Source organism: Lygodium microphyllum, chromosome 20 (assembly GCF_053477565.2).
Source record: "Lygodium microphyllum isolate KBCC chromosome 20, Lygodium_microphyllum_v1.1.10, whole genome shotgun sequence".
NCBI lineage: Eukaryota > Viridiplantae > Streptophyta > Polypodiopsida > Schizaeales > Lygodiaceae > Lygodium > Lygodium microphyllum.
Genome location: NC_141154.1, coordinates 74,780,102 through 74,802,500, shown reverse-complemented (window position 1 = coordinate 74,802,500; position 22,399 = coordinate 74,780,102). Strand labels below are relative to the sequence as shown.

At 37.1% G+C, this 22,399-nt stretch overlaps 1 protein-coding gene across 1 annotated transcript; it reads right to left on the bottom strand.

Annotated features, from left to right (window-relative positions):
- Nucleotides 1-11,699: 11,699 nt before the first annotated feature.
- Nucleotides 11,700-14,310, bottom strand: LOC148019027 (large ribosomal subunit protein eL8y). Its single transcript, XM_087701571.1, has 7 exons — nucleotides 14,152-14,310; nucleotides 13,395-13,448; nucleotides 13,101-13,308; nucleotides 12,612-12,781; nucleotides 12,392-12,520; nucleotides 12,196-12,288; nucleotides 11,700-12,101 (listed from the first exon to the last, which is right to left on the bottom strand). Exons 1-7 carry the CDS (start codon nucleotides 14,152-14,154, stop codon nucleotides 11,970-11,972), a joined length of 789 nt encoding a protein of 262 aa, XP_087557697.1. The 5' UTR covers nucleotides 14,155-14,310; the 3' UTR covers nucleotides 11,700-11,969.
- Between the last annotated feature and the right edge of the window lie 8,089 nt (nucleotides 14,311-22,399).

Sequence of the window (22,399 nt, the reverse complement as noted above, 5' to 3'; positions counted from 1 at the left end):
AGAGTAAGAAACAATCATGAATATTCAAGCTTTGGCCAAGTTTGAACCTTTTCGAGCGATACCTGTGACATCTAGCTTGGAGAAGGTAGTGCTAGTCAAGAGGTCAAAGCTTATTTACTTGTTTGACCAAACGCGTGGTGAAGTAATGTGTGTGCTTTCTACATTAGGTGACCTTACTAAAGTGTCAAATTTTCTTTCTCTTGGAGAAAGAGCTGAAGGGGGAGCATATCCTTTTTGAATCAAAGAAGGAACTTCTATTTTTATCGGAAGCTAGCTTCTCCTCTCCACCGATGAAAAAGCCAAGAAACGAATGAGAGTTCTTGTTGGCTATTGGCTTTTTATATCTACCTCACTATCAGCCATTACATGTATTTTTCTTGATGAATATAAGTTATTTTAATTTATCCCTATAAATAAATATTTATTGAATAAATATGTGATTCTTGTAAGTGTGACGATAATGTGTGGTACATGAATGGCGCATTCACATATGTTAACATAATCAACTTATTTATGTCAACGCGTAGTACTGCACTTGCGATTGTACATAGGCAATAACGTAACTTGTATACACACGTATTATTACTTTCGATGCGTGTGTACGTTAAACAAGAATTAGGAGTCGTGCGTTTCAAGAAACAAAACAAAAAAACTTTACTCAATTATTTGAATTCAGTACACATTGCATTATATATATATATATATATATACATACATATATTCCAATGTTGCAAAGTATACAAAATGTTTTGACCTTCCAAGATCCTATGGTGCTATAACACTCATTACAAAACCTTGCATCATTAATCTCATAACCTATGGAGGAGTCCCCTTGCCACCGTGTCGAAGCCAAACGATAAAGTTCATGTATTTATCGTTCTCTGTGATTGTGACGCACTTTGCATGGATGGCCACTACTATGTATCATCGAACAAGTCAATGAGAAACCCCTTTGCAACCATTTTTACAAGGTCTCCATAGCTGTAGCTGTCCATTTTCCAGCTAGTGGGCCATCGTGTACTCACGCCCAAAATCTTCCCATCCCTTTCAGCTCCAAGTCTTGCATAACTTCTCGAACAAACTGATGAAAAGATCTTTTTGGATTGAGAAGCTCATATCCACACTGGATTCTCCTTATCTCCTGAAGGGCGACAGTGCCCAATTTCCATCTCCTCTTCTTCTTCTCTGTGGTGGCCCTTGTGCTCTATGGGGAGCACCTGTTGCTGCACTAGAGGAGGCTCCACCTTGTGCTCCAAGTGGCGGGTCTTGGCGTGAGGCCTTTCCCTGGCCGAAATGGCGACAGTCTTGCTTGGTGTGTACAAATGCAAGCTCAAGGAGGGCAAGATAGAGAAGAGACAGAGGTTGGGGGTGTGAGAATGGAGGAAGTAAAGAAAGCAAGATGTGAAAATGAGAAGAAGAATTAACTTTAAACCCCAAAACCGACTTAATGCAACTTCATATGCACTATCAATCGTGTGATTGTAAATCCATAACCTTTTATCGGAATGCAATGAAACTTCACACCACGCACTCGTTAGGTGGCCAAGAGTCCAAATTATTTTTTTGAAAAGAAAATGCTTGTAGATCCCTGGTCTGAAGTCTACTGGCATCATCTACCCAAAAATTCTTGCAAATCCTCTTTGGCAGACACCGAGGATCTACATGCATTTTTTTTCCCAAAAAAAAAAGAGATTCTTGGCCACCTAATGAGTATGCATGTGAAGTTTTGTTGCATTTTGATACAGTTTAGTATTTTATAAATTATCCCATGCCAAAATTATGAATGGATTGATAATCGAGAAATCAACATCACGACTACTGGCCCTTAGAAACTTCGCACCATATAGACTATACAAAGGTATCAAGAGTAAAGTCTACAACAAGAAATGGTAAATTTTTTCATGTTTTTTCTATTGAAATTGATAGTGTTAGCAAAAACTATAAGTAAGAGTTGAAAATAAAGCAAAGATGCCCAATCAAAGTTGAGAGCGAATGACAAGAGTAATTTTAAGGGTGCATAAAATTGCTTTGCACTGAGACATAGCCATATGTCCAATGCATGAGGCGAACACTATGCCAAAAAAGATAACATTACAATCTGTATTCATTCCATTGGAACGAATGCATCCTTCACTACTTGAAGATTTCTTACAAGTTAGAAGTCCTTAGAAGTTATAGTGATGCACTTCGCATGTATTGCACAACGCTGAGCATCAGTCATCAAGTTAACTAAAAAGGTCTCTACAGCACACTATAGAGCATGAAGACATTCTTTTGTGAAGCGATCAGGTATATCCTAACCTTATGCCAAAAACCACCTCCTGCTTTGTGTGTAGTAGAGGTCTTGCACAATCTCGTGAACAAGTCTCGAGAAGCTCGTCCTTGGAATGATGAGATCAAAAGAGTGTTGATACCTCCTAATTTCTCTCAGGGCCACTATAACCTAGCTTCCACTTGCATTTCTTGTGGGGATGCTAAGGAGAACCCTTGTGAGGGAGGCTTAAGAAAGTTGGGTTAGGTTGAGAAGGGGGAGCATCTGAGCTACTAGATGCTCCAAGGGGTTGAACACGATATGGGGCTCTGAGCGGAAGCTTATTTGCACCTACCTTAGGCCTAGCCATCTTTCCTACACAAGAGATGTGAGACCTTTATGAATTAGATAGAAGTGAAACTCTCTTTTATATAACCATAAATTGTAAGACTCGTTCACATAGATGTACACTCTCTCTTTCTCTCTTAAACTATGAATTGCATTCACACTGAACACATTGTTTATCTTACTATATTAGCTCTCTTTAAGCCCATTTGATACCTTCTCAAAGCCTTGTTTTCAGCCACTTGGCATGGTTTTCTTTGGCACTTGAGGTTTCATAACGCACTCTTTTAGTGACACGACATGATTCCATCATGTCTACATTTGATTCATCAATACTTTTATTTGCTCTCTTTTGTGAGAGTTTAGCTTTATCTGTCGCTATTATAATCCTATATCACCAAGATAGGAATTGGATCATTGGATTGCTCCACCATGAACGGTTTTTCTTTTGTATCCACCGCGCGCTATCCAATGTGAATTTTCCATCCCTTGTGTGGACCAAACTTCGATGCTTCCCTTTTCTGCAAAGTATGGCCCATGTGTCTCAAGGATATGCTACAAAGACACATATCACACATGAGTAAAACTATGCTCAATAGTTTATAAAATTCATACAATTTTAAATTATTAACTTGGTATGCACCATGTAATGTGTGATAGAGCTTTTTCCCTATGCTTCCACCATGTTTTCATAGAAGCTATGCATAGCATCGATAAATTCTTACTTATCTTCATTGTTAAACACCAACTTGCAAAGGGAGCTAATTTGTTAAGACTAATCCAAACCTTAGCTTTGGCCAACCTTGTTTTTCCTCCATTACTTTAATCAAGAACTGTAAAATGCAACTTTTTCCACCCATCGTAATCCTGCGGCCTACAAACCATGACATTCTCTTTCTCATTGATGGGTGCTGAGAGAAACTTCCTAGCCTTTGCTCCTCCAAAGCAAGGCTTTTTTAGCAAGCTACCAGATTTTCCTGATCTCTTCTCATATTTTTCAATTGTCACTTAATGCTTTGGTAGCCCAATTTTTTATAGCGCTCGCTCCACATTCATACATGTTGCAATGACTTCTTTTTTTGGTTGCATACTATAAGCAAAGAAAATGTATTGACCATACCCTTCAACCGAGAGCATCTCATCATGTTCCTTATGATCGATGATGTTTGGAATGCTTGTGTACATAAAGAACAGCTGCAGCACCTCAAATGTTTCCTTAGAAACTTCAAATGCAGTGAGCCACCACACATGGTGCTCGGATTGAACACTAAAGTTCCTTGGGTTGTTCTTGTCGAATTGTTAAACTCTATTCATCAAAGTTACACTAACTCTTTCAAGCTTTACTCCTTTGATGACCTCACTTTCATCCAATTTTATAACAAATCATGTGTTAGTAGATTGCTAAAGGAAAGTACATTGGAAAACGCTTTGAGCAATCCTAAGTTTAAGGCTATGAAGGAAAAGATGATTGAGTGTACATTAAAAGATGTGTCAAATGAGTTCTTAGCTATGGATGCATAATCCATTTGTGATAAGGCCGGTATTAGCACAACGACTTACTTAAATATATTCAAAGGTGTGAAGGCTGGGTTTGGTCGTGTGCTGAAGAGAAATAGAATTATGCGTCTTCCTCAACCTTCAAAGTTAATAAAGGCCCGACGGCAACTTAATGCAAAGGTTTTGGAGCTGATAGGAGATTCCATGCATGTTCAATGCGCGAAAACACTAAAGGTTGGGACCAAAAATGCATATGTTAAGTTCATCGAACTCAACAATTACTATTCAGATTTGTATAAGGTGCAACGGGCAATGGTAATGTATTGCAATATGTTTATTGAGGAATGTAACCCTCACCTAGATTCTCATCCTGAGAGCTACCTTACATGCTTTGATGCGTTGCTCCCACTAGCTGCTATTCACAATTAACTTATTGATCGGCTTCTTCTTTCATTTACGCTCCTATGTTAGCTTGATGTTGATCTTTCTCAAGTCATCCAATTGTGTCTTTGCCTCCTCATATGAGATACCAATGTCATGGATAGTGTCCTCCATTGAAATAATCTTATTGTTTTGTTGAATTATAGTGTCATTCAGCTGTACCACTTGTCCTATGAGCTGTTGTATATGAAGTTGATGTGCAGAAATCACATCATGATAATTTTTTATGGTTGCTTGGCAAGTTGTAAATACTTTGAACGCCTAATCATTGAGCCACCTAGTGTAATCGAGCAACCCATTTTCACCCTTGCACACATACTTCAGCAAATTTTTTATTCTTGAGAAAGTTGGAGGTCTATTGTTTACCTCAATATGTAGCTCCTTCTTTCATGCATTCATTTTACTTATTAATAAAAACAAGGAGCCTACTTGGTTGTCACAAGAGGTAGAGTGGAGATGCACAAAGAGGCATACAAAGGTGCCAAGGGAAAGGAGGGTGTAAGTAATTCACTCTGTTAATGAAGGTTGCATAAACACAAAGAAGAGGTCACAATAGAGCCATGAGAGAGTATAGATATGGGGGAAAATAGCTCAAAGAGTATGGGATGTCCAAGACTTTTCGTGTTTTAGAAATTTGTATTTTACCTCCAAAAATATTTTCAAAAAACACGAAATTTGACCAATTCGTTATTTTTAAATCAAAGGCTAGAATATAAAAAATCCCAAAAATATCTTAAAAGGAACTTTCAAATTTTCATTTTCCTTGTTCTCATACCTCGTATCTACTAATCATTTTGCATTGAAAACGAAGCACCACACTCCCGTAACTAACTCCTTTTTCAATATAAATTTTGGTTGAAAAAGACTTCTTGAATAAGGAGAGAGAAGGAATCTTAGTATATCTTTGTAGATAATATAAAAAAGACAAAACGAGATTACAAAATTGGAGAGAGAATAGGATTATTTACTATTCTTCTCTCCTTTTTTCCTTGTTTTAAGGAGGAGAGGGGGGGCTAAAAGGCCCATTTGTGAGTTTATTTTTTTCCTAATGGTAATTTGGTTATTAGTGGCCATTCATTGCTATTTCTATTGTTTGTTCATTGCACTTTGTGTGGTTGTTTGAGCTTACGATCTTTGCAGGTGTTCACACTCCCTTAGCTACTCTCTCCTTTCCAAGGTAACTCTACAAGTATTGCCCTTTCTCATTTCACTTCCTTATGATCCTACTAGCCTCCTTGTTATCAAGAGATTCATCATTCTAATGCATCTCATGGAGCTATGGTTGTGTGTTCATGTGCTCAAAGGTGCTTTTCAATGAGCATATTGGATTGCTCTAGTCATGGAGGAGTCTCTACTTCCATGACACTGTGGTGTAGTGGTGGTCATGCATAGGCAATCAAGAGTTCATCATGATGGAGTGATATAGTTAATAGACACTCATTTAAAAGAGAGAATCTTGTTCTTTGTTCACATTGTATGCGTTGCATATGTAACGTGCAATGTAAAAATGGAAAGGACATTATTACGAGTTGATCAAGATGGAGTACTAATGTTACAGGCCAAGCCACCAAACTAGCATATCCCAATAAAGTGCCATATATTTCCACTAGTAATTATCTTTGACCTAGTGAGATCAAAGTGAATTGCTCTATTGAATTTGTAGATAGTAGATAGTATATATAGGCATGAAGAGATGATCTATAGTGGCTATCATATCTTCCAAGTGCCACCTAAAAGGCATGGTTTTGCACCAAGACCACAACTCAAAAGTTAGGCCCACTGAGGTTGCAGCTCAAAATTTAGGCCTAGTACATCTATTTATGTGTGGTTGATAGGCCATCAATTGGTTTTGTAGCACATGCCAAGGTTGCCAAAGCATAGTAGGTCATTGTGTGTGTCAAGGAACATCTGTCTTACCATTGCCACCTTGGCCCTGCTTTGCCTATGTTTGAAGGTGAGGACATTTAGAAAAGAACTAAGATTATAAATTGTTATGAGTGTCCCCCTATTTCCTTGTATCATCTTCTTCCATATGCTAATGTTTGTGGGCTTAGAGATGATGTGTTGAGATTAAAGATTGCTTTTAGCAAGGAGGATTATGTTCCAAAGTAAAGGGTGTTAATCATCTCCATTTGTACCCATGCAAGTGAGAACACACTAGTGATGGCTGATGAGATTATGGATGGATGGATGTGAGTGTACAACCTGCATTTTTTCTACATTAAAATTGTCATCGTAAGCTATGTATTAAAGCAAAAATTGTCTTATTTTAATCATGCTATTATTTCCTAGATTTTATCCTCAAGAAATGTGGCTTCAATGATAAATCATTTATAATTGGAGCGGCATCATGTGTTTTAAAAACTCTATTCAAGGAAGGATCCTTTACTTATGTAACTTAAAACATGTTTTTGACTTTGATCAAAAATTTGAACAAAAATTAGTAATGCTAGTAGTACCCTTATTGTTGCCATGTACAAAAGCATCAAAAACACTCATGGCATTGCTAAGTTTACAATAGCAATGGCTTTACAATGATTGGAATAGCTCCATCTTTGTCAAAGCTTGCTAGTATATATACCCATGAACAGCTTCATCAAGGTTCAAAACTTTACAAGAAAATGTAGTACGTGTTCTTGTAGGCAAGATACATTGCATTTTTTGCTTCCCCCTTTTCAAAATCTAAATAAAAGAAACTCAAAAACTTGGATAGTGTCACTATATAATACACCCATGCTACTACTTGAGATCCTTGTATGCTCACATGGAACACATGAGCCTCATTTCAAATCACAATTTTCTCCTCATAATAGAAGCAACAATAGAGTGACATCTTATATTGTCTCTAAACTCCTTAGTGAGTTTAGAACACCAATCAACAACTTTTCCACTTTAATACTTAGATTTGAAAGAACTTATTCCTTTTTTAGAATGGCATAGCCCCATAGCAACACGTGAGCTCACATGGGACACCATATATGTCTAGCAAGAACCATGACCTTTACATATCTTCCATCTCTTCCAACAATAGGTGTATACCCTCACCACCCACATATACCAAGAGCTACCCAAGTGGTGTAACCATCCAACTAGTCTCTACACTCCAACAATGTTAAATAATAAAAGCACAAGACCATATGAATCTTGCACAAACACCCCCAAGGGTATCTATAGACTTGTGGTAGATATATGAATCTCAAAAAGAAAGTGTGGCTACACACACTATCATAGAATACCTTAGCAATTAATGAATGTACCATATTGATATTTTGCCTTTTCAAGTAGACCAAAACGTGCAACTTTCACTTTTAGGTCTACCATTCTAATCACCCCAACTTCTCTTTTGACTCCTCAACTAGACCAAAACATGTGACTATTGCTTTTAGGCACACTCCTTGCATTGAGAACATATCCTTCAAAACCATTGTCAAGAGTCACGAGTTCTAGCCTCACATACTCAGTTTCTACTATAGTAGGATGCAAAAACAATGAGACTCCAAATATGTCAAAATGTTCAAGCTAAATTTCATGTCTCCCAACTTCAATATTTCTGCTATTATAATGGATGACAAGCTTGGTACCAACAAAAGGGCCATGTATATTCACACACTTGGACATAATTTCCATGCAATGAAGGTTAAAGTGAAGAGATATATAGTAGCCAGATTGCAAATCCATAGAGGAGATTAGGAATGTGCAAATTATCCTTTTTCTACATCAAAACTATCATAAGCTATGTACTAAAGAAAGAAATGACTTCTTTTAATCACACTATTACTTTTTAAGGTTTGTCCTCAAGACATATGCCTTCAATGATAAATTATTTTCAACTAGAGAGGCATTGTGGGCTTTTAAAATTCTATCCAATACTAGTTCATGTAACTTAATGTTAGTCCTACAAGGGTACTGCAAGTGTTGCTAACTTTTTTGTTCATTTTGTTGGCTTTACTTAGTAATCATTTATAGAAGCACTTATGTTAATTATTAGGAATCGTTGCTAATTCTATCCAAGACTAGATCACTAACTCAAGTGCAATTATTGGATCACTTTGTTGATTTGTTTGCCCATACAGTTGACTGTTCTTTGGTTGTATTCAATCGATGTTGCTCATGGAATTCTCCACTCAACTAAAGTCACATGGTTGGGTCAAATATGCATAAAATCATAATCCTAGGCTCTATAGCTTCTCCCCATCTCTTTGGAAGATTGCTCATATGTTATTATTGCCATTCTTGTGGTAGTTTATTGGGTCCCTTTTGAGAATGTTGAGACTTTAAAGAGATTTTGTTAAGATATCATGAAGATCTTGTGAATAGCTCCTTTTTCTCAATTCCTTGTTAGTATTACTTCTCTATCGTTGATAGTTTAATTGCTTTTAAATATGTTTACCTTACATGACTATATTTTAGATCCACCCCTCTTCTCCTTAATTAATACACTTGTTCTCTAGATAAATAAACCAAAAAATGATGGCCCCCTAAAAGCCTCTTGTATACATGAGCAAGCTAACTATATGTTATTGTATTAACTAAGGATGACATGTGAACTACTAAAGTCTTGGCAGCCTTGAATTAACCACATATATGGTACCCTTATACATGTAGTCCAAGTTCAACGTTTTTCCATATCTCCATTAAAAAGCCCTAAAGTCTCACTAATTAGCTCTCTTATTTGAACTGAAAGTACTAGTATTCCAATTCTTTCACAATTCAAATCAAAGATGGACTCTGATATAAAAACATTATTTCAAACTTTTATTTTCACTAATACTCTAACTTAACTTTTAACAACCACTAATACTCCAACTTAACTTTTAATAACCACTAATTATCATTTCAACCTAAAACTCCATTTAACAAACTCATGAAATTTTATTAGCACAAATAAAGCATAGTTTCATTTTAGACTTTCTTGAAATACAATCCCCATTCGAAGTTGTTATAGTTTCAAATTTCATTATAAAATTAATAATATTCATAATATTTATTCAATGATGTATTAATCAACATCCTTCACAACAAAGATCTACCATAGCTATAGAACTCACATACCAAATTTTAACTCTAGATTCATTCTTTTATCATAATATTCACTAATTACCTATTAAAAATGATGGATACTATCGTTTTCCACACTAATGATTGGATAACTCTTCATCAATAATTTTTTTCAAGGTCAAAATCCATTTATGTATCCAACATGAGAACTTGTTAATAGTTCATCTTTTATTATTTTTTTTAATTTGCACTGATCCTATATCTTTTGATACATACATGTTCAATGTGTGAGATTTGATTTCAGATCCATTTTGATTTGTTCTGACTCTATTTTAATATTTAATCTATTAATAACACACAAATTCCTTAATTTTTACTAATTAGTGCCTTAAAACTTTTAGACTATTTTTCAATGCTTGAGTAATTTAGGATAAGTAGGATTTAAACAATTAAACTTGAAATTTTTGAAAAATATAACCCATTGATTTTTTGGGTTAGCAAGTTTGAGTGCACAAATTGAGCATCACCACAAAAGATTAGTTGTGCTCAATGTATAGTCCCCACATAAAGAAGCATAGGGATCCATTTTGATTTGTTTTGACTCTATTTTAATATTTAATCTATCAATAACACAAATTCCTTAATTTTTACTAAATAGCGCCTTAAACTTTTAGACTACTTTTCAATGCTTGAGTAGTTTAGGATAAGTAGGAGTTAAACAATTAAACTTGAAAATTTTGAAAAATATAACCCATTGATTTTTTGGGTTAGCAAGTTTGAGTGCACAGATTGAGAATCACCACAAAAGATTAGTTGTGCTCAATGTATAGTCCCCACACAAGGATCATAGGGATGGGTGCACTCCTAGACAGTAGTGGTGCATTAGAGCACCGTGAGAACATCTAGCTCGACATCGTAGAAAATATATGCACATCTCTTGGAAGCTAGTCACACCTTATGTGAGTTTTTTCTAGCCTAGGCATTTAAGGTGTACAAATGACACATCTTGTTGCTACTAATATCCATCCACTTTTCGCTGTGGACTTGTTTTCATTGACCATTAGCCTCTGTTTGATTCTTCTAGTTGATAAGCGGTAGGTTGGCTAACTCTTTCTGTCAGGACCATGCTACTTGAGCATTAACTTTTAGGATCAGGACCTAATTTTTAAGGGCTGAGAAACCCACCACCAACTCAAGGAGCTTGGCTGTCAAACTTTGAGAATCCTTAACCTTCAGCTCACATGGCAAGCTAGACTCAAGATTGTTTCTAGATTACAGGTCGTTTGTGTAAGGGTTAGGGTTGAAATTACAGGTTGCAGAAGAAATAATATGGGCCAAGGTAGAAGTTATGGTAAGTTAGATTCACGCTTGTTTCTTGATGACACACCATTTGTCAAGGGGGTTAGGGTGGAAACTACAGGAGAAAAGGTGGCATGTAAGAGTATATTCATATAGTGGTCTGGCATATAAAAAACTTGGGAATTTGAGAATGGAGACGGTTAGGATTGTGAACCCATGTTCACAGCCTTGATCCGCTGCTTCTGGGTGTTAATATTCTAAATGGAGACGGTTAGGATTGTGAACCCATGTTCACAGCCTTGATCCCATGTCCTTACAGTTTTTCCCACCTGAATAGGAGCCACTGTGCCATGTGTATATCAAAAAAAACATACACAAATGAAAGCAATCCTTTCCGCGTGAATTGAAGCCACGCTAGTAACTCCAGAGAACCCACTCAACTACTAGGTATTCAAATCCCGAATATTGTCTACACGAGGAAAATTTGCTGCACTCATTGCACAAAAGATGTCTTTTACATTTAAGATCTGCATGTACAACAGATATATCTTTGAAACTTAGGAACTCAGCACTTCACCAATAAGATTCCAAATAAAGGAGTAACAAACAACCAAAACCGTTCATGGATAGACACCTCTAGAAGCCAGAAAGAAAGTTTGGCTGTACATAGTCAACTAGGCACCAAGCTATTGGAAACATGAAAGTTAAGTTTGAATTCTACCGAAAGGTGATTTGACAGGGGATCAAATCCTGTCAGGTGATGAACTAGTTTTTAAAGCAATGGCACTGCTTTCTACTAAATTGGGCACTGACAGGCCATTTACAGCCTGAGTGCCTAGATGACATCAAAGTTGTGATTCGATGACAATTGAAGCAGCAAAAGAAACATCCAGTCCAATTTTCTGAAAACTCTGTTAACATTGAGTTGCAAACTAACAATCGAAGGCAAAATAAGACTTCGGAGAGATTCAAATCTCAGTAAAAGACTCCACCCTGTTCTAATAATGTTTAGCCGATATTGTAAGTAGCAAAGCATTCTCAAGAAGTTGGTTCACTGCTCAGATAAAGCAGTAGTAATCCTACAAAATGAAGCCTGGAGGTCACAGAACTTCCTATCCAGAATTAGTGTTGGACAACCTTAGGACATTCTCTGTGCTGCCTCCTTCGCAAGAACTTTCTCCTTGGCCTTGGTCTTGGCCTGAGACTTCACACCCATAATACCACCACCCCATTGTCGGCGAAGATCATCATATCTGTCGTTAAAGTTAGCCTGAAATGTACAAGCACAGAGATGTTAGAGTTTAACTTAAATTCAAAAACCTATCAGCCACATCTGGTACCCCACGATGTGATGGGTTGATTACCTTGACTGCTTCCACAATCTTGCTAAACTCTAACTTGTCCTCATTTTTTACTGACGTGAGGCACAAAGCAGTAGCTGTTTTAGAATGGACTATCTGTCAAATAAAGCCCGGTAATGAGTAGCACACTCTAGGAAGAAACAATCTTCCAATATCACAATGAAGAAAGCAGTCCTGTTATGCAATCAGCAGTTCTGACCTGGCCAAGTCTTGCCTTCCCTTTGACAATGGCATAGGGGATCCCCATTTTCCTGCATAAAGCTGGCAACCACAGGACAAGTTCAATCGGGTCCACATCATGGGCTATGACAACAAGCTGTGCCTTTCCCTGCCAATAGAACCATGGACATAAATATCCAGTAACATCTTCAAGACTCTCCATAGACAACCAACAAGTTCAGATATACTAATCAAAATACCTGTTCAATGAGGTAAGTCACGTGGTTAATGCCATACTTTACAACAATAGGCTTCTTGCTCTCAACTGTTTTGCCTTCAGCTTCAGCCTGAGCCTTCTTCAGAAGCCTTTCTTTTTTTGCTGCCTTGTCTTCAGGCCTATATTTGAGTAGCATCTTGAAAAGGGAGGAAGCTGAAACAAAAGGAGTAGAAAACGTTGTTACTTCAGTAACAATACAACACCCTACAGTACCTAGACGAACATTCTTCAAACAATGAGCTAGCATCCCACAGCTGTAACCTGTGCAACCCCTGGAAATAGGCAGAAAAACAGCCAACCAACAACCACTTCCACAATAGTCAAACAGAGGCGCTTTTGTACAAGTAAAAGCCATTAATGAAGTGACTATACCACTATAGCCAAAATATTGAAGTAACCCCTACAATGAAGGGACCGATTAAAAACAGGTCTGTGTGCATCAAGCAATACATGATATCAAATTGTCACACACCTAGGTTTTTGTCCAAAGTCTTTGTAAACTGATTCAAAGCAGGAGGGACTTTCAGCCTTTGGTTGAGAACCCTCCGCTGCCTCTGAATACGAACATATTTGGGCCACTTCACAAACCTATGCAGATCTTTCTTTGGGGGTAAAGCTCCTCCAATACCAAACTGCTTAGGCCTCTTCTCAAACAAAGGATTCACAACCTTCTCTGGAGCCTGTCATAGACAAGATCTTAATACTCATGACCAGGCAGTACAAAGAACACATCAAATCAGTGCGGAGAGACTGCAGGGGAGCAAACCTTTTTCTTTTCGGCTGGAGTTGGCACTGGAACCTTCATACCCCGCTTAGGGGCCTGCATAAGTTTCAAAATAATAGATGAGCTTATCAAAACAACATTCTAATGTGCTGACAATATCTATCCATGCTTCCACTTTGACATGAAGTAGGAAAAACGCTAGCCTGATGTATCACAAAATATGAACACTTTTACTGTTTCCAAATTCTTCACACGATTACAGTCAGCAGCTGCCATCAAAGCATGCTACGAATATCATATGTTTCCAGCGCGAAATCAAAACGAAACCTTGAAGCTACTAATAGAATTAGGGCAAACACACGGAGCATAGGGCACCAGCATTGCAGAAATTTCGCCCTGATTCATTTTCCGATGCGGAGCCTAGAATACTTGGTCAAGTTAACACGAAAAGGATACAGGCAATGGTTAATTTCAGAGTTTGGGGGTATTAACTAGGACAACGAAATGACGGAGGCCATCCTCGACAAGCAGATCGGCTCTCTCTCTCTCTCTCTCTCTCTCTCTCTCTCTCTCTCTCTCTCTCTCTCTCTCTCTCTCTCTCTCTCTCTCTCTCTCTCTCTCTCTCTCTCTCTCTCTCTCTCTCTCTCTCTCTCTCTCTCTCTCTCTCTCTCTCTCTCTCTCTCTCTCTCTCTGTGTATGTCTGTGCGAATCCTTCTACCAATGGCGCAACAAAAGCTGAGAATAAACTAGAACGATAGAAAGCGATATCAACAGAGGGGTAGGGCGGAAGGACAGAAACCATTTTTTTGCAGGACGGGAGCCGCTGTCAGCACGTCTGGACTCCTGCGAACGCGAACCCACCCCCTCCTCTCCTGCTTCTGCTGCTGCTGCCGGTGCTGCTTCTTCTACAGCAGGTCCAAGGCGATGACCAGCTCCAAAGAGAAAGAAAAGCTAATTAGAGGCCTTCTTCACATCAAACCCACCCAAACCCTAGTGCCACGTCATCGCACCGGACATAAAGGCCGTTCATGCGGTGAATTCACATGTTACGTGCTCTTTCGCCCCCAACCCAATCAAACTCAAAACGAGACATAGGAAGTTCCTCACAAATTCCCCCCTCTAATTCCCACATTGTGAACTACGACAAGAGGTTTCTCATAAACCCCCCCCCCCTCCCCCGGCCCCATAATTCTCACATTATGAATTACGACAACACCATGAGCTTCTATTTGGGAGACACTGCATTCCTAGCTTGGTGTGGTCAAGAGCAGGGGCCTACCCGGTCCCCAACCCCCCTCTCCTTGAGCAGAACATAATGGGAAAAATAGAGGAAACATGCCACTTTTCCCAACATGGACATGTTAAGAACTTATTGTCCTAAGAAGTCTCCCACGCATTTATTTCAATTTAATGGTCCTTGCGTGCTACCGTGCACAAAAGCCAAAAACCCTTGTGTAGCTAGTGCGGCACATAGCAACTTACTTGCTTTGTGAGCAATATCTCATTCCAAGTGAAGCAAGATTGCTTTTGCTTCACTCACAGCAACAACCCCTTCTCCAATATTGGTTTAAAGATAGGACAAAAATACTAAATTTGTTGCCTCCATTGAGCATGCAATACCATTGTTTGTGAAAGAATATGCACAATTCTCAAAATTATAATGTAGCAACTATAGAATAGTAGACATTACAATATTAGAAGTAGTTTGCAACACCATGGTTCATAATAATACCATGGCCCACGACAATTAAAGAATGAAATCAAAGGATTATCACTACTCTCTACCTCTCTCTCATAGAATGGGTTGCCCCTTATGAAGCAATCATACTGATAAATCTACATGCATAATTAGATAGAAGCGATTTATTTGGAAATCCATATGGGACCAAAGAGCCCCATTAGTGTCTAAAAATGAGAAGCTTTGTGAGATTTCATCCACATGGCTCCTTCCTTGGTTACATAGGATGTCTCGCTTTGTTGTACTAAGAGAGTCACATTGTGTATTGCTCTTATAGATTATGGTAATTGTAGCATAATATTATTATATGTGGGCCAAGTCTAGTGTTCTATTTAGACTCTTTGTATGCACCATTAAGCTTGACCAACAAACATACAATGTCTCTTCTATTGCCACAAAACGATGGTCATACCATCCAAAGGTTCCAAAGAGATAACTGTGCAACAAAAGTCTTGTAAGCACTAGTGTTTTTGTAATGTCATCAATTTGTACTTCATCTTACTCAATATTTGAGATTATAGGCATTATGAAGAATAGTTTGATGTATATCTAATGGCATGGATCGCTTAAAGTACTTCTAAACGAGTGTTGTACAATCCACTAGTTGAAACTGCCCTTAAACTAACAAAGGGTTGAAAGCAAGGCTACGCCACACCTATAATGCCAAGTGTAGACATCCATGATTGAACACATGAGTTGAAACCAAGTTTATGCTTCTACACTCAACCCACATCTCAAATCCTTACTTAAACCTCATTCTCTCAATGACCCCATCTATCTTTCTTAATCACAAAGAAGAGCTAGTTGTCCATTCCCAATAACTAATTCCTTTGTTTTCCCTATGGAGTATCAATATTTATTTTAGTAGAAACTTTGATTGGCATTTAACGCACATCCTAAATATGTACTATTGTCCTAGTAAATGTCAATAAAAAATGGGGAAGGAGATGACTTGAATGGTCAACTTAGCTATCTTTAGCATTCCCTTAAGCAAATTATTTTACTCAAGTACAATGGTAGTATTCTAGATTGCTCATGAAAATGCTCTCTAGGTTAAGACTCAACTCAAACTCATGGGAAACTCACATTTCGTGCCCACAAATAAGAATTTAGATAACCAAACACAATAAAACAATCAAGGAAAACACCTATAGTCAACAAAGGAAATGTGCAGATCTTTAAGTTGAATTTGGTATTCACTACTTGATTGTTTTTTCCAATAGTGGTGGATGTAATTTAAAGAAATGAATTCTTGAAAAAGGGTTAATTTCCATAAGAATTATTTTCATTGGAAAGGAAAGTAAATTACTAGTTGTCTTATACTCATCTGTCACATCGAGTATTAGTTAAGGAGTTCTGTACAAATGGTATGGGGGTGGAAATTGTTATCCCCATGCATTCTACTAGGTTCCTCCACTACAAACTATTGTTGTCACAAGAGTTAGGACCCCCCCGCCCCGATAAGAGGTCTCTCCACAATCACAACCTATTTCCCGAGAATCATGATGACTTGCGAGGCTCTACAAACACAACCACAATATTGAAGAAGGGATAGGTGCCATGTGAGCTCAAAAGGGTCTGAAAGATCCTCACACTAATTAGGGGATGGATGGTGAATGCCTGATATGGGTGGTTTTGTGCCTCAATTAATGGGCTAATATGGCTGATGGCTAGACAATAAAACATATCGCTCTATTGTTTGAAATACAATGACTATTTTCCAAAGGATTGTATTTCTTATTTTTGTGTTTGCACAATAAGTTACGTGAATGAACCTAGTTCCAAAAAGGTTAATTATGCGATATGGTTTATAAGTGTCCAAACTAGCTATCCTAGGACTACTTTCCCAATAAAAGGGTCGACTCGATAAGTTGAGTGCTTCTCATCCTATGAGGTAGACCCATAAGCAGCCAAACTAACTAAGTATGTGCATTCCATGGGATTCGCTTAGTGTCAGTTAGGACGAGCAACTAGGTGGCTTCTAGATGTTATGTTCATGGTCTTTCCAAGCAGGTACATCTCAACTTACAATACTAATCTTATCCACAAAATGCAACCCTATGTATTTTTCCAAAACTTGGAATGAAGTTTTGCATGTTATATTCACATCCATGATTTCATATTTGCAATTCATACTAGATTGGCTACAAAGATTACTATATTTGGTTGGAAGAGGCATAGCTATCAAGATATTGCTTATCAGGCATATGGATATTCCAAAAGATCACGTCACCCTTGCATAATTTATTTATTGACATTTAGTTTGATTTGTGAATATATTATCCAATGAGGTTGATATCATTTTCCTATTTGGTCACATTGTTCAAATTTTAAGCAAATCTATTCATTGAAAGAAATATCAAAACACATGAATTGCGATGAACCGAGATGATCTAGCTCTCTTTGATATTTTTCCAATCTTCATTGAACTTTGAATTTCTTTGATCCCAGTTAGGATAAGCAAACTGAGGTTAAGTGAAGGAAACTCATCTCTAGTGAAGGAAACTCATATAACCTTCCATACCCTTGTGCGTTTGTTGAATTTACATATTTGCAAAGTTTAAAAATAATGTCTTTTTTGTAAGGAATGATGGAGGATGATCAAGATAAATAAGATTGTCAAATTCGACATGCTAATTGTACTCGTAAGTGACTCTAGTTGTTGGAATTCCACACTTCTTGATGGAAACACATATTCACAAAGTTCTCGTGGTAAGTCTAAAACTTCATTGAAGTAATAATGGTGTAAGTAAAAAACATGGTTGTAGCCTTAAAACGAGGTGAAAATGATACTAAGAAGGCATAGAATATACATATTGCATGTTTAAATACAATTCTATCATATACTTTGAAGCCTGTATCCCATATTTTCTAATGAAAGTTGGCATTCTCTCTATTTAGTTTGTTGATCTTGTGAACCTTTTCAAGATGGAAGCATTGTTACCAACTCACAAAGCTTATCGATCATTGGATGCCATACATCACCCATCTTTTGTGTTGTAACACATGCATGTTGATATAGAGTTAGATGGTTGCCTAAAAGATGACATAGAACTAAGGTGTAAAAAATATGAGGTTAGATTAGAGCTAAAGTGCCAAAAGAATGAATTTAGGAGACAAACGTACATGACAAGGCACAAACAACCCCATATGTAAAAATCTCTTAGATCAATTAAAAAGTTTCTAATTTAAATTTTTTAAAGGTAGTTAAAATTTATAACACCTTTCAACAGCCACATCAAAGGTGTGAATGTTAGAAGAATGGAGGCAAAGAAAGAGCACATCAAGTACAAAGCTTTTGGCTAGAAATGCCTCAAGGGGATAAGTTTAGAGCTACATTGTCACCTTTTTCCTATAAGCATATGAATATTATTTGAGTTAGTTGAGAGTCAAATTTTATGTTTGACCACACATGGCATTATCCTATTTTCCATTCTCTAATCTTGTCATTAATGGAAGCTAGATATTTGGTACATTTTGAAGTGTTTCTTGCCCTAACAAAAGTATAGCTTGCCATCCTCAAGAGGAGTATCACCATTAACTTTTGGCATCATTGTACCTTTTGGAGTTGCATTTTTGAGTGGTTAGGTTGCTTTTGGATAGCTTTTACTAGACCAGTTCGGTTGCTCCTAGGTAGTTTTTACTAGACCGGTCGGATTGCTTATGGATAGCTTTTACTAGACGAGCTAGTGTGTAGTGGAGATTTGGGAAATTCTTGGAATGTGAATATTGCAAGTGTTGTGGCTTTATTTGTGCATGTAAGGGTTTTGATTGCCAAAGAGCTCTCTCTCTCTCTCTCTCTCTCTCTCTCTCTCTCTCTCTCTAATTAAGGACTATTTTAGACTATTGTAGCTTTGCTTGGAAATAAAACCATCACTTGTCTTTAAGGTTGCCAACCCTTCTCATGGCTCATGATCTTTCATGTCCATGTTAGCTATGACATTGCTTAGCAAAAACCTCCCCATCTTGAACATATTCATATCCTCCCAAATGGTCGAATGCATGGATTCTTGTCAACATGTAGTTTTCACACTCCAAGTGATGCCCAAGATAGAGAGGGTGTGTGTCACCATTTAGAGGACATAGGGACATGTATGATGATGGGAATTTTGAACGCTCTATAGTGATGTAACTACTAGTAGTTTTTTTTACAAGGCATCACAAGGAATATGTACATCATGTCAGCCTTAAGAGCTAGTTGGGTTCATCACCATTGAGAGTAGTGAACCTACAACGGACCACCATGGTTGCAAGTTGCTAAGGTTACAATGTATCGTGGATGTTGCTAAATGTGAGCAAGAAGTTACAAAAGAGCAATATCGATTGTCTCTTAGGGAGCTATAAAGCAGAAGTGATGGCTGGTAGATGCCCCCATGAGAACAATGGACCCCACGGTGTCTTACAAGTATGATAGGCTCCCAAATCTTGCTTTGTGATGGATGTGCCATCCATGGACCACTTCATCGATGTCCTGTTGAGTGTGGGCCTAAAGTTGCAAATGTGGTTAATGTGAGCTTGGCAAGGTTCCATCCATTGACAAGATATGGTCATCATGTTTGTGCCATAGTACTAAGGATAACACAATTAGACACAACATATTCATCATCAATCAAAACCAAATGGTCATGGAGGCTACCATATAATAAGTGAAAGATATTAAACCTTGTGAAATTTCTAGGTCATAACCTTAGCCTTATTACTTTACACTATGAAGGCTTAGACTTTTGGATGTCATCACAAGTATGCCATTTGCTCTTGAATCCTACCATGCTAGGCATTATTAGTAGCAATAGTTGTAATCGTTTCACATGTGCCAATACACGAGTGTTTGGAATCTATTGAAGTTGACATTGACAATAGTTTTATGAATATATCTAGCTTCAGGTACATAGTACATCAAGTCCAATAATGCATCTTGTTTGGATGAATTGCTTTTCTTAGTGATCTCTCCAAGAACTTGAAGCTATTTTCTAGGATTTTGCACTTCTTTAAGTGACGGCTAGAAGCACAAAGTTTTAATCAAACCAATGAGTGAAATTTCTAAAATTACAATGTCTTTGCAAACTAATATTGGCAACTTGGTAAATGGATTTCTTTTCTAAGCGCATAAATTTTAGCTCTTGAAACCTCCATCCATTTGCTATCACCTTGCATCCACATTTAGAGCTACCTAGTTGGTGAGGAACTTGAAGAGTGTACAAAGTTATCTCTTTATCCCTTTTTATAGGTGACGATTCTCTTCTAATGCAACATACCCTCTTCTAAAAAGCCATTTTCAAAATATTTTAGGGACCATGTAAAGGTGCAAATTCTTGAATGCATTAAAAAGGTATGTGTACTTGCAATTTGCATCTCAATTATTTCATGGGGAGGGAATTTATTAGAAAAATCTTTATAAATATATGATTGAGTATTGCAATACTCTAATGTGAGCAATGCTAGCCAATAAGGAAAATTTAAAAACCAAACAAATTTACCTCATGTAGCATAAACTTACTAAAGACTTTCACCTACCCCAATGCTAGGGAAGGATGACTTAATACATCCTTTTCAACTTTATATCTTGAGATAAGAAATTCATTGTTAGTTGATTTCAATAAATATCAAACCGGAAAAATAATGATGGTCAAAAGTAGTAGTTGTTGAACTCCAAAATCTTAAAGAGCTTACGAAAAGTACTATCAAAAACACCATTTTGAAAAGATACCAAATATAACATATGCTAAAAATAGTAAGTACTAAAATAGAAGTGAAGGTTGGTAGTTGGAAATAGTAAGGTGGGAGGTGAAAAAAAGTATATTAACTTTTTGAGATATTTTTAAGGCTATGATATCTCTTAAATTATCTTTTTAGTCATGTTTTCTAGTCACATGACTATTCCACAATAATTTTTAAGTCAGTTTCAAAAAACTCACAACACCATGATGAATGTTTATTGTAAAATTTGAGTATTGGGCTATACTCTTGTGCAAATTGTATAAATTAATAGATAAACCTAAGATATCCCACAAGCTTACATGCATTAGAATATATTGTAGGCTAAATAGATAAATCATGTGCATGCATTTTAGTATCCCATTAACAAGGCACAAGAGGCCTTCCAGACCCTATGAATGGATAAGAGAGGGAGACAAATGCAAATTTTCCCACTTAAAAGGAAATCCTTTTTATATAATGTGCAATAATGAATAGAGAGCTCATTCTTGTGTATCTTGACTTGAGAGCTCTTACCAAGGATGTTGACTGTTGAAATGACTTGATTTTTTGGATACTTTTGTTGTTTTTGAGAGGGCTGAATGGTTGGTTTTTTATTGGTTTTATATCATGATTAGTTATTTTGAAAGTGTTTAGGAGAGTTTTGGATAAGGTTGATTAGGTTTGAGAAGCTCATGATAGTTTTTTAGAGGAGATACGATGTTCTGACATGTCCTGTTGCCATTCTGATAGTGTCTGATTGGTTTTGATTGAGTCTGTTTAGCTTCTATTTTGTACAAGAGGATGGAATGATGATTGATGGAGTTTGAGAGTGTTTGGAGGCTTATTGAATGATTCTTGATGGTTTTGAATGGTTTTAGTTGAGCTAAAGGCTTTTTGATGACCTTTTGTATCATATTATAGACCCTCTATTGAGCTTCTGTACGCCTTTGTCTCTGTTCTGTTTCTATTCTATATGCTTTTGGAAGTGTTCTGTGGAATGAATGTGTAGCTTGGGAAAGTTTTCCAACCTTGGAAAGAGATGAATACAAGTTCAAAATATCTCAAAGAAGTGGGAAAAGTAGCTACTGATGACTCAAGTAAAGACTGAAGTGGCAGTGACACTGTTGAGCTACGAAGAGTCACTGTAGTGGCTTTAGTGACCTTTCATATCAAACATACCTCTTGGGAGGGGTATCCATGACCAAATAGGGGTTATGGATGATTATTCTTCATGATTCCAATGTATTATTAAGAGAGAGCATGTATGAGAGAGAGAGAGAGAGAGAGAGAGAGAGAGAGAATGAGAGATAGCCAATTTTGATGAAAAACAATGTATCTATGAGTGAGAGCTCACAAGAGAGACTATGAAGATTATGAAACAGTTGAATATGAATACTATGTGATGATTTCCATTCAAAGTGGAGAATTCCTTTGTGTTCTCTTGTTCTTTTGATGAAGAATATGAAGAACGTGTTGAAGTTTTGTTATGACAAATCCGTGGGAGAATTGTTATATGATGCTATGTGAAGATTTGAGAAGATTGGTGTTCTTTTCCTTGTTGTGGTCACATAAATTATGAAAAACATGCTTATTGATAATACAAGATAGATTT

What these genes read in the sequence shown, in the direction of transcription:
- LOC148019027 (XM_087701571.1), bottom strand. An exon ending in GACTTTGGACAAAAACCTAG is followed by an intron (nt 12,782 to 13,100) that starts GTGTGTGACAAT and finishes CTTTTGTTTCAG; the next exon opens with CTTCCTCCCTTTTCAAGATG. An exon ending in GGAAGGCAAGACTTGGCCAG is followed by an intron (nt 12,289 to 12,391) that starts GTCAGAACTGCT and finishes TTTATTTGACAG; the next exon opens with ATAGTCCATTCTAAAACAGC.